General features: G+C 41.2%; 1 protein-coding gene across 2 annotated transcripts in view; it reads right to left on the bottom strand.

Moving 5' to 3' along the window:
• LOC122548945 (unconventional myosin-Id-like) overlaps positions 1-9867 on the bottom strand; it is a 143702-nt gene extending 133835 nt beyond the window's left edge. For both annotated transcript variants that reach the window (XM_043687950.2, XM_043687951.2), the window contains exons 1-2: positions 9743-9867; positions 4218-4426 (exon numbers count right to left, since the gene is read on the bottom strand). In XM_043687950.2, the coding sequence (XP_043543885.1) occupies positions 4218-4426; positions 9743-9837 (304 nt within the window). In that variant the 5' untranslated portion in view covers positions 9838-9867. The remainder of the gene's footprint in view (positions 1-4217; positions 4427-9742) is intronic.
• Between the last annotated feature and the right edge of the window lie 3847 nt (positions 9868-13714).

Here is a 13714-nt window from a genome sequence, read left to right as displayed (position 1 = left end):
TATGGTTTTCATTTATGAAACAATCTTCATGCAGCAGAAACTGCAGAGTGGTAGATGCTCTCTCCACAATAAAGTTAGTAGCTTTACCAGTCATAATACTGACTTCAGCCAAGTTTTGAGTTACACATCCACTTCGCAATGGTACAATGGCCAGTAAATCACAATTGACTTAGTCAGACTTTACAAGAACATATTACAGACTGGGAATGTTTCACCATCTGTCGAAACTGCACCAAGGATTGGCTATATCCCAAGCCCAGCTCATAGGGATCACCTTCCAATTGTTGCTGACAGACAAGTGTATGGCAAGTGACTGTTCATCCCCGCTTTGGTTTAAGAGGATATCTTGGGGAAACTGTATAAAGAACACTTGGAAATCACCACTTGCTGGGCCAGCACTCACTCATTAATGTGGTTTCCTCGTATTTGCCAGGACAAAATGGAACTCATTATCAAACACCAAACATGTGCCACCCACAGGCCAGAACAAAGAGAATCTTATTATATACCAAAATCCCACTAGACATTGACAACATGAGGATGGATTTGTTTATTTTTGACAGAAAATCTTATTTCATTGTCATCAATTATTCCTCCCAATGTGGGTTGTGGTTCATATGACGACCACAGAACGAATAATCTGAGACTTACACCAGATTTTTGCAGAGCATGGCATCCCTAATGTGGTCATTTCAGACAACAGGCCCAAGTTGTGAATGAGTACATCAGCCAATTCCCTCAGTGTCACAGTTTTTGACACTAATCTCCAGCATCTGCAGTCCTCATTTTCTCCTAGTGATAGATTAGGCATATCATAAGTTCACTGTGTTACCTACAATCTGTTGGGCAGCTGAATGTGGCATCAGTCTTATAGAAGGATTCAACTACTATTTACTATTGTTGAATTATATGCCTACCCATTTCCAATACAGTCTAACACCATCAGAGATACAGATGGGCAAAAAACTGTATACTCAGATCTCTATCCTACCTAAAAAATTGGTTCCACCAAGAAATTGGTCTTTCATGATAACTAAGTGGTAGTGCCACAGAGCATCATCGCATGCCAACAGGCACTTTGCCCCATCATATCTCTGTGGTCATCAAGCAGTTATCTACTTTAGTTCCATTTAGTTCCAGTACCTGGCCTGTGGCCTTGTATTCTATGCTGGTTCAAACCATCATCTAAATACTTCTGAAATGTTATCATACCTAATATATTGAACATTTTGCTACATGTAAATTATGGTACATGATAAAGCACAACCCTATTGCACCTAACAGGTCACATATTAGAGTAAATATTGCCATTCAAAGAATGTGCAAGAGTTAGCAACAGGGAAACAGTTATGGATCAGGGGTTTAAATAGATAATGTACAACAATCAACAGAAAGTTGAACCAATCATACATTGTCCATACTGCTGAAGGGCTGCATTGTGGAACCACAGGAATCTCCTCACTTATCGTTGAGCCATCCACAGATTACTCAATGGATTGAACTAAATAGCAAAACTGAGGGTAAGAGAGAACTATAGATTCTAGATCATCAGGAAGACAGTCCAAGTCAACTACTGCTACCCAAAAAAATTACTCTTCTTCCAAGTTTGATGAGAATGTACTTGGGGATCATTAGTGAAACTTCTTGATTATCTGAATTTATAAAGTCAAAGACTTGTGTAAGATTGGTGTTGAGGTAACTGTAAATATACAAAACAATATATAACAATAATAGTTTTGCATTATATCTCATAGCGAGTATACAGTACATACTGACATACTCAGGTTATCATCATCGTATCAGACCAAAGGGTATAAAGATCTCTGACTCCATCTTAACTGGGACCACTTGAAATTTAACACATTAATTGAAGTGTGCTGCTGTTTGTAAGTGAAGAGCTTAGTGTTAATCTCAGCCCTGAAGTGCCTGTAACAGTAATATATGTATATACCAGGAGCTATAATGAATACCTTGAATATTTCAGCATTCAATTGCAAGAACTAACATAAGTACTGCCCCATCAGGTACAAATCCCTGCTTGAGACAAAAGTCCACACAAGTGTTAATTGTCTTGATTGAGTGCAGTAAGTGATAATCCATGAAGCTACATTATATATAACATTAGTTAGGCTACAGATAGAATACTGTGTGTAGTTTTGGTCAGCATTTTATAAAAAGAATGTGATTGCACTGGACAGATTGTAAAGGAGATTCAGCAGGGTGTTGCCTGGGCTGGAGTGATTGAGCTACGAGAAGAGATTAACCAGGTCGAGTTGATTTTTGTACAGCAGGCTAAGCTGAGAGGGCATCTGATTGAGGTATACAGAGTTCCGAGGGACATAGGGAGAAACTGCCGTGGCTCTGCTCGCCGAGCTGGAAGTTTTTGTTGCAAATGTTTCGTCCCCTGCTAGGTGACATCCTCAGTGCTTGGGAGCCTCCTGTGAAGCGCTTCTGTGGTGTTTCCTCCGGCATTTATAGTGGCCTGTCCCTGCCGCTTCCAGAGAAACTTCTGCCTTTAGTTGACTGATCAATAACCAGGGAACAGAATTTCAGGGTAAGGAGCAGGAGATTTAAGAGGTACTTGAGGAAAGAAAAGTTCACCAGGAGGCTTTGAGTCACTGGAATGCAGTGCCTAAAAGAGTGGCAAAGACATTTAAGAATTACCTAGATAACACTAAAAATACCATAGCATACAAGATGGGCCAAGTGCTGGAAATGAGATTAGACTGGATTGATATTTGATGACTGATGTAGACACAATGGGCCAAAGGGCCTCTTTGTGTACTGTAAAAACACTGGTTCTATGACATGGCGGAGAGTGAAGTAGGAGCTGTACTGGCAGAACCTGAGATTATAGTGCTCCTAACAGTCTCTGGAGTAACGTGGAGTATGTTCACACAATCTGTAAATAGATTATGTGCTACAAATGGTTAGTCTATAAGGTTCTTCTAGTTAGACCAGAAAGGTCGCTATCCTCATCTATGCTACATCATGTAGCATTGAAGGAACTCACTCACACATGAGGGAATCTTTAGCACACAGGATTAAAGTTGGTTCTAGGTCTTTCAGGAATCTAAACCAGGAACCACCTGTTCACACACACAGTGATAGATATGTGGAATTCTCTCTTCTAAAAAGTAGATGCTGAGTGAATAGGCAGTTTCAAAACTGGGATCGATAGATTTTGGTTACATAAGGGATATTGACAGATGTAGATAGATTGAAACACAGAACAGTTACTTTTTAACCAAATGGTAAAACAGACAAAGCGGCTGAATGGTCTACTTCCATTCCCATCTTCCCCAAACATTTCAATCTTGTTTCACCTTCCTCTCATCCCACAATTAGTCATTTCAGTCAATTAGCTGGGCACTATGGATGAATAGAGCAACTTTGTCTGAGGACTCTTTAGGCACAGTGGTACTGTACCTATCTTGGAGACCTGGGTCCAAGCCCCACCTATTCTGAGCATGTGTCATAACTGTATGGGTTGGTTAAATTACAACATTTATAGGAGGTATTGGTAGCATCCCTACAGCTTGGTCTAGGGGTCTCTTGACAAAATATCAGGTTCAACTCCTACCTGCTCCAGATGTATATAATAACCTTACTGAACAGGTTTATTAGAAAATATTTACAGCTGCTCTGTGGGGTAATGCGTCAAAGGTGTTGGACCTAGACTTCAGTCGCTTTGAAAGTATGGGTTTGAATTGTGCCACTGCCAGTTGTGCTAGCAGTTATCAAACAGTCTTTTGGAGGGCTCTTGTAGCGCAGTAGAGTCCTTACCTCTCGAGCCAGGAGGTCTGAGTTCAAATCCCACATGCCCCATAAGTGTGTCATAGCATATCCAAACACATTGATTACAATATGTTATTTTACGAATAAAAATCGAATACAGTAGTTCAGTAGCAGTGATTTAATTTTACTAATTTGTAAAATATGTCAAACGACGATTGAGTCATTTTATTAAAATAACATCATCTGGTCAGCCTTGAGACTCTACTGCCAAGGAGATTGCCCACTTTTTATCTACATGATTGAAATCGCTTTCAAACAAACAATGTGAATAATATTTTTTTAAAGTATGTACTCAGTAATTTTTTTCCAAAACCATTTTAGTCTCTCTCTCTCTTTAAAAGCATATTTCATTAATAACACCCAAATTCTTTTGCATCCTTCCATTGCTGTATTACCCATTCTAAGCTATTTTAATGTACCTGATATTACGATGCATGTGTCCTTGGCTCTCCTTTTCATGGCTTTGTAAGCTGAATCTGCAATGGCATACAAATGTGGTGGTCTTTCGTACAGTTCTCTTCCTTTGTAGTGTTCGATCATGTCTCTTCCATATAAATCAACATGCTGGTATGGATTTACTGAGACAACCACTTCTCCAATGTAGGTATAGATTCTGTTCTTATCAAACCTACAATAGAAGAAAAAAATCCGTTTCAGACACAATCAGCACCAATTTGTTTTTGACCCTGTTACTCTTTGTTTTCCATCTCCTGGCATTCTTGTTTTCTTGTCTTGTTTGATTTCAGGTGGATCCTAATATCGCCTCCATGCTTAAACTGGACCTGACAAACATATTTGGTCCTCTAAATCCAAATATTCTGTTTTAAGTAGAAACTCCCTACATTCTCTTCTGTGTTAAAACCAGCACCACTACAGCACCATTCCTTCCTCTACCTCTTTTGTACTAGGATGGTAAAGCTGTTGCATGGATACAATAGCCTACTTGCTGAGTTAATGAAATCGCAAGCACAAATCCCACCTGAGCAGGGTGTGGGCTGGTACCAGAAAATTATTGTGAAAGCTGCTGCAGAGTTGTTTAACTCCCATTTCAGTAACTCAGGATCACAATTTCCAGCTTGTCAGCAACAGAGCTAGGAATAAGATGAAGAGAAACTTCTTTGTTGCTAGGATTTGAATGGTGCTGCCTGAGAGAGTTGGGAGGTGGATTCCACAGAGGTTTCGAAAGAAGGCTTGTGACATATTTGAAACTGATGAATTCAGAGGGCCACAGAGATAGGTGGTCGAACAGGCATAGCTGGGTAGCCATTTCAGAAGCCATTACAGCCATGATAGGTGGAATGGCTTCCTTTTGCACTGAAATATTTGACTATTCTATGATTCTAATGTCATTCAGTTAAAGGGATCTGGCATTCCAAGACAGTCTGATCTATATGTCACTCCAGTCCAGCACTCAGTGAATATTCTTAATGCCCCTTGACAAACTAAAGATTGCAATAAATAATGTTTTCATAAGTATGCCCAGAGGCTGAGAATGACTTATAATAAAGAAAACCTGTAGCTTTCCCTCCTTCATATTAAATGCAAGCTGTTAGAATCCACACTTGCCATTACTTGACAATTTATAGCTGTTTGGCAGTACAGAAACAGGGAAATATTTTAGTTTCGTGGGGATAAGAGGAGTTCAGAGATTGGAATCAGATTGACTACCCTGCACTTTGTTGGTAATGCAGGCTTCAATCTGCTCATTCATTTGAATGATTTCTGCATCCAGGCAGTGCTATTCACATTGTATTCACTGGCTGGATGTATCAGCGGGGAACCAATATTTTGAGTGGTTTGCACTACTTAAGGCTGGCCTCCACTGCTTAAGACTTCCCTCTTAAAGGGGAGGTGCATTGCAGCTGGTGCATTTGCCCAGAGCTATGATTTAAGAGAATCTGACCTGCAATTGCATTGAAAGGGAACTACAACCTATTGGATGCTGCAGTGGAGATTTTTGGTGGAGGAGATTAAAAGATTAAGAGAGGTAATGTAGTCAAATAGCTCAGGTTCATTCTCCAATGACAGAAAGTCAAATTCTGCAATGCTGGTTGGTGGAATTTAAATTAATTTAATAAAATCTAGGATTGAAAGACATTTTCAATCATGTTGATTAGGATAGTATTATTAACTGTTGTAAGAAATAAAATCTGTTTGACTTTTTGCAAAGGTAAATGTTTTCTAATTAACCTGTTCAGAGATGGTATAACATACCAATGAAGCAGGTAAAAATTGAAAGCCGGTCTTCAGGCTCAGAGGTAGGGACACTACTAGTGCACCACAAAAGCCATCCTTTCCTGATCTGGCCTACATTTGACTCCAGGCAACAATGTGGTTGACCCTTAATTGTCCTTACCATTCAGTTCAAGGAGCAATTAGGTATGGGTTACAATGCTGACCTTACCAGAGATGCCCACATCCCATGAGAGAATAATTAAAGATAAAATTGTTCTTTTTATACAGAGAATGGAGGTTCTCCAGACATACTGGCAAAGGTAATGGGTGCACACAGTCATTGCAGTCAATACCAGTCAATACCTCTGCCAATCTGGAGGCAGCGTTGGAGGAAGTGCAATGACCACATGCAAACAGTTGACCACAAAATTCTTGACAAACTGAATGCAGTCTCTTTTAGCAAAAGGACGATGTTTGCCAGAGTCCTGGTGCATCTGCAACTGATGTATGGATGCACAAGATTGCTTGGAGCTATCTTCCAAGGTGTAGTTTAGTGTCTTCCATTTAATGACACATTTCCCATTAGCCACACTACAGTTAATGTAATTGTTCAGCAGCAGTTCTCCACATGGAGAGAAACAAGTTGCATTTTTCAACTAAGTTGCAGATATCAAGATTTGATTCTCACAAATGAGAGAGGAGGTGCCTTTTATTGAGGTTTATTGAATATATTCACCCTCATTATTGAATTCATCTCATCTCACTAAAGTGCACTCTCCACCAGCCAAATAGACAATAGGTGCCAACAGTTCTCAACGTGAATGTCTGACCAGGTACCTGGACAATCCAGCTTACTCCTCGGGACTTCCATCTTGGATAACAGATTATGGTCCGTCGGCTGTAACTGTACACAACCCATGCCCAAAGGCACTGGCATTTACCGAATGCCAGCCTCTTGAAAATGTCATGGTACATCTCTGACCCACTCACAGAATACTTCAGCACTTTGATGCTGCGCTTTGGAGAGCACTGGTGATTTTTATTGGAAAGTATCCCCATCTTGCCTGTCCTTTTTCTCACTTTACCCTCTCAGTTGCTGTTTAAAGACCATAGCACTTCTGTTTTGCTTTGCAGTTTAGTACAGAATCAGCTTTTCATACTGTTCAGCAGCCATCAGTCAAAGGGCTGGACATGTTGCCGAATGGTACAGTGCTACATCAATCTCACACTATCAGCATGTTCTGACAGCTTACCGGACAAACACACTGCATGTGCAACAACTAAGTGGTCATGTCTCAAGTCAAATCAAGTCAGGGGAGGGGCTGCTGTTACTCAGAGAGTCATAGTGGAATCTGTCATGGGCAGTATCCATGATCAGTACAGGGGCTTGAGTACAGTCAGAATCCAGTTGAGGTAGTGTGTGTCAAGGGATCTATTTCACTGCAGTACGGAGAGAGGACCATACTCAGTCCTGCATATCCTGTACAGCCAGGATGGAAATTTGCAGATTGTCAATTGAGGAGATGCACAGAGAACAGCCAGAGGTCCATCAGTCATCTGTCAGGGTTGACCATCCCAACTGGTCTGGAGATAGAGCATGGTCAGTCCAGGGAGTGGGGGTGGGTGGGGTATCAATGGAATGAATGTTTAGGTTGGGGGACTCAACACTTAGAACTAGACACAGTAACCTGGGATGCAGGTGGGACAAGGATGATGAAGTGGGGAGATTCAACATGAAAGGTGAGGGGGGAGCTAGACATCGGATGCTGCAGGAGTGCGTGGGTTATTGATGGTCACCTCCACTGAGGTGTCAGAGGACAGAGTATGTATGACGATGGTGGGCAAGACCAAACTGTAGTGATGGAATTCAGGGGTAAAGGTTGGAGATATAGTTCAAGTGGTAGGTGGGAGCAAGTGGGGGCTCAGTGGAGATTGACTATCCATAGAAAGCTAGTTTAGAGGGGCATGTTGGTTGTTGGGGGGTTGGGGGTTATCTGATTTAGCTCGGCCTGGGACACGGGCTTAGCCTAACACTCATCCTAACCCTAACTGTATGTTGTCTTCCTTGATCTCTCAATTCCTAAATGTGACCAATGAATGGGAAATGGCTGTGACTATGCCTAGAGTGAGTGGACGCAGTGTCTGTTTGCTGTACAATAATGTGGGCTTCACCTTTGAGTGAAGGGAGGCTCTTTATCAAGCCATTGGATCCATCATGCACTTACAGAGTGCAGCTTTAAGTCATTCGTAATCATATCATCCTGCATATGAAATTCATAGTGTCTAACTGTGTGGGATGTAAATGCTGATTAAAAGCAATGTTGATCATGTCAGTGGTCCTTGCAGATTTAACACAGACAGCTCTGTGAATCAGAAGTGATTAGACGTGACCTTAAAAGGGGTGCCTGCAGGCCACAAAGCAGGCTACTAATGCAAGGTCATATCGGCTGCTTAGGGGCACGCAACCAATTCCCTCTCAACGCTAACTTTAAATATACTGCAACACTCTTAAACGTGGTGATGCCTTTTGTGGTTGAGAGGAGAGGGATTCAATATTAATGCAGCATTTGCAATCTCCTGCTGTTTCTTTGCATCATGACTGGTGAGGCATTCAGGCGAAAGTGAGGACTGTAGATGCTCACGATCGGGGTCTAGATTCGAGTGGTGCTGGAAAAGCACAGCAGGTCAGGCAAAAGCCCTTCATCAGGAAGGCATGACGCGTTTACCTGAATAAGGCCCAATGCTAAAATTCCACATTGTCATTCATCACCATCCTTGTCAGAGTGCTCCATTTCCCATTATGTGGAGAAATATGACAAGCCATCATTTGGAAGGATGCGAATGCTGACTACTCACACTATTATGAACCTGTTCTATGTCAGCTGATAGTAGATATGAACAGACAGATCTTATGGGGACAGATTGAGTAGGATGGGTTTGTACTCGCTCTACCAGAGTGTGGCAGATGCTAGGACATTGAGTAAATTTAAGGAAGAGAAAGACGGATTTTAAATTAATAATGGATAAAGAGTTATAGAGAACAGGTAGAGTTGAGGCTGAGATCAGCCATGATTGTACTGAACAGTGGAGCAGAGTTGAGGGGCTATTCCTGCTCTCAGTTCTTATGTTTATTGCAGGGGTCAAGGTGAGCTGGGGGTGAGGTGTCAGGTGGATGTTGGAAGAGTGGGTTAGAGGGCATGTTTCGGTGACTAGGACAACATTGTAATTAGTCAAGTCTGGAAGCAACAAAGGCACCGATAAGATTTATAACAACAGATGAGCTGACCAATTGCAAGCTGAAATTATTTTCTGGATTTGGGTGTGAACAAAGTTGCCTTACTCGGAAACAAATATACTATTAATAGCCAGAGCTAACATAAAAACGTCATTTAATTAATCAATTTGTGTCACTTTAGAGCCAATTTTCAACCAAGCATCCAATTACATATTAGACTCCATCATACTTTGCTTTACTTGATTGATGCTTCCACAGCTTTGACAAGAAACTACTTTCCTAGGATTTGTTTTAAATTTGCTTCTGCTTTATCACAATGCTCTGTTATCTTCTACTACAATCTTTACATCAAATGTCATGTAATGTGGTCACTCTGTACTACTTCATTTCATTTTCTTGCACATTTCCAAGGATTTTATTTTAATTTTTGTGTCTCTGACTTCGTAAATACCAAGTGAAAGGAGCATTAAACCCTTTCAGTTTTACTTCCTGCCTTCATTTCAGCTTCTAATCACTTCCCACCTAAAGACTCACCTCACTTTCAAATTCGCTAAGAACTCTTCTATGGTGAGGTTATCCAATAAGACAAAGTCGCTTTTGCCAAACTCCCAGCTCTCCAGCTCAGCCATTCTCCCTGACAGGCGTGGTGTGGCGTGACTCTGCCGGTTCGGAAGTGGTATGGGCTTAACCCAGGCTTCTTCCTTCTAAAACACTGACATCCGGAAGGTAGCAATCAGCTGAGGCGCTTCTTGCACAGTCACTATCTGTGGTTGCAGCCTGTTTCCCCTCCAAACTCAAGGAACCATTGCTGGACATGACAGAATGCTTACAAAGAAGAAGGAAGTTAAGACTGGGGCTTGCAAATGTCAGTGTAAAGAAATTTTGTTTTTGTCTACATGTTCCCATTGGGGCTGTTTGATATTCAATCTCCTTACCGTTCAATAATATTGTAACCTTCTTAGCATATTCTTGTCTCTGAGATTCTCTGACCAAATTCTATACTAGAGTCTTATGCAGAATTGGAGTATATATGGTAGAAAGAGGCATTTTCTGTAACATTACATGCAGCTGAATCACATTCCCACTGCCTCTGGGCAACAATATTTCTTCTGAATCCATTATTTGACTTCTTGGTGATGAACTTACATAGATGGTGAACAGATTTGTTCTTCCTCATAGACCCTGAGTAGGAGATCTGAAACAAGATCCCTCCAATGCTGAGCAAGGCTATGTGACAGCCCCCATCGGATTTAGATTAGATTACTTAGAGTGTGGAAACAGGCCCTTCGGCCCAACAAGTTCACACCGACCCTCCGAAGAGCAACCCACCCAGACCTATTCCCCTACATTTACCCCTTCACCTAACACTACGGGCAATTTAGCATGGCCAATTCACCTAACCTGCACATTTTTGGACTGTGGGAGGAAACCGGAGCGCCTGGAGGAAACCCACGCAGACACGGGGAGAATGTGCAAACTCCATACAGACAGTTTCCTGAGGTGGGAATTGAACCCGGGTCTCTGGCGCTGTGAGGCAGCAGTGCTAACCACCGTGCCGCCCACGTTTCCAATGTGTGTTATAGTGTCTGTTCACTTCATGAAAGAAAATCTACCCTCTGGTGTGAGTATCAAATTCTACCTAAATGAGAGTTTTCAAACCCTTAATCCCCACCGTGCCAATATTAAGTTGACCTGCACAGACATACATGACCTATAGTTTGAGGGATATCTGTGGTTTTATTGCCCACACTATGCTAGATTAGCAAACCCTCCCCGATCTCTTTGGTTCTGAATATGTAAATTGCAGCTTGTACTTAAATTTTGCCAAAACCTGTATAGCAACCTACACCTGGTCAGCCAAATATTCCATATCCAAGGTACATTGAAGGAGAAACTGTGCGATATACTGACCACGTGCCATACTTCAGCTGGGGAGAATGAAGATTGCAGATGCTGGAGATCAGAGTCAAGAAATGCGGTGCTGGAAAAGCACAGCAGGTCAGGCAGCATCTGAGGTGCAGGACAGTTGACTCTTCATCAGGAATATGCTCGACTTTCCTGCTCTTCGGATGCTGCCTGACCAGCTGTGCTTTTCCAGTGCGACACTTTTAGACTCCCATACTTCGTAGCCAACTCTCTCCAAAGGTCACCATTGATCAAGACAACAAGCAACAGATTAACTGCATCAGTTCAACCTTCTACAAGTTACAGTAGTGAGTTTAGTGATTTGGATGTGCTAGTTCCCTTCTGTCTGGGTGTGTGGCAGATAAAGATCATAGATAGCTTGGATTTCTGCAAGTATTATCTTTCTTTTACCTATTTTACCTATTGTTTAGCATGGTAAATATGAACAAAGGGTAAAGTTGCCATTGTCTTAGTAGACCATGGGGCTGCTCTTCCAGATGACTGGTGATGGTTTAACCTGAGGGTCACCTTGCCTCAGGTGAGCGGAGAGGTTGAGAAGGAGAATCCTTCATTGTTACCTCAATCGGTGTGGGAATTGAACCAATTAGTGGAAGGCTTGACACAAGGCTTCAAGAGTGAAAACTCTCCTGATAGCCATGTGACCCTGCATCACTTCCCTTGATGAGGTAGACTATTTCATTGACATATTTTCATTAACTTTTTACACTACACTTAGACAACATGTCCTCACCACCAAAACAAAAAAAAAGACCTCTGGATCAGTCTCTTATCTTTGACTACTGTGGAGTTTCATCAATCTCTTCAATTGTGTCCTCAATCTTCTCAATGGAGGTCGAAAATTTGAACTCTCTATGCTTTCTCTGAAATTCTATTGGGTAGAATGAGAATTACTAGATGATACCACATCACTACTTAGGCCTCTTCTCAGCCCCATCAATAACTGATCAAAGCAATAGAAGATTGCTTTCTTGTAGAAACTACAATGTACTCCTGTTTATTCCCACCATTTCATTTGCCTTCTCTGTCACCACAACCTGTAATCATGTTGTCAACTTCTACTTTCAGCATGGGAATTTACCTCACGAAGCAATATTATGTTATGTTATGTCCTGTAACATATGATCTAATTGTGTTTAACGTTGTACTGAAGGATTAAACTGACATTTAAGACTGCTCCTTGCATATACATTTATTTTACAATCACAGGCTTTTCAGTATTCAGGCTAAGTTGAAGAAAATTTATTCATTGCAAATTACAGCTCCCTTTTATTGGCATGTCATGCTTCAAGTGACCCCACTTAAGATGGTATAGGGTGATTATATTATGAGTATGTCTCTTAAAAATATATTGTATATTATTTGCAAGAAGTAACAAAACAGCTTCCGCAAGATAAGCTTACCAAAGTAAAACATTCTCAAGAAACTGGCCTTATTGGTTTTGACCATGAAGCCACACAAACACCTGAAGCTGGAAGTCTGAGAGGTGTTTATGCTGGGGAATTATTGTAATTCCTTATTACATTGGCATGGGAGTCATCCCCCCTCTCCCTTGCCTTGGACAGAACTTAAGATCCCATCAGTCATTCCTTTTACTCCTGTCAATAGATTGTATATTTGATGCAATTAGAAATCATCTCATCTAATGACTTTGAGAGCCTTGGCCACCAACCAGAATTTCAAACTCTTGCTTGACCCTTTGTGGTAGCTAAGTGACTCTGGTGTAACCTCTGAAATATCTCAAATCTGAGGTCTCTATGCATGTCCAAAGTCTCATTATTAATGAGCAAATCATATGCGACACTGAAATTTTCTTTTCCTCAAACAAATATTGCCTCAGAATAGGTTTGTGTGGAATATTCCCTGACCATCCTTTAATGCTCTACTCATGGAATTTTACACATTATTCATCAGACTTTTATGCACATCTAATCTCATTTTGGTAGTGTTGCAGAACAGAGATGCAGGTAGATAATTCTTTGAAATTTGTGTCACATATAGACAGGGTGGTGAAAAAGGCTTTTGCTCAGTCCTTTGAGTATAGGAGCTGGGAAGTCATGTGAAGTTGTACAGATAATTGATAAGGCCTCTTCTGGAGTACTATGTCCACTTATAAGAATGGTATTATCAATGGGGGAGAGGGTTCAGAAGAGATTTACCAGGATGTTTCTGGGTTTAGAAGGTTTGAGTTATACAGAAAGGCTAGATAAGCTGTGACATTTTTCACTGGTGCGTAGGAGGTTGACAGCCGACCTGATAGAAGTTTATAAAATAATGAGATGTACAGATAGAATTAATGGCAGTTGTCTTTTCCCTAGGATGGGCATTTTCAAGATGAGGGGGCACATTTTTAAGGTGAGAGGAGAAAGTTTTCAAAAAGACTCAAGAGGCAATTCTTTTACACAGAGGATGGTTGACGTGTGGAAGGAAATTCCTGAGGAAGATCTGGATGCGGGTACAATTATAATGTTTAAAAGACGTATGGATAGATACATGAATAGGAAAAATTTGGAGGGATATGGGCCAGGAGCAGGCAGGTGGATTTTGTTTAGCTTGGAATTATGTTCGGTCCGGACTGGTTAG

The sequence above is a fragment of the Chiloscyllium plagiosum genome, unplaced genomic scaffold (genome assembly GCF_037043375.1).
Source record: "Chiloscyllium plagiosum isolate Xiang-an unplaced genomic scaffold, Cpla_swu_hap1 HiC_scaffold_4, whole genome shotgun sequence".
Classification (NCBI taxonomy): Eukaryota; Metazoa; Chordata; class Chondrichthyes; order Orectolobiformes; family Hemiscylliidae; genus Chiloscyllium; species Chiloscyllium plagiosum.
The sequence above is the reverse complement of the archived record's forward strand: the minus strand, read 5'-3'. Positions and strand labels throughout refer to the sequence as shown.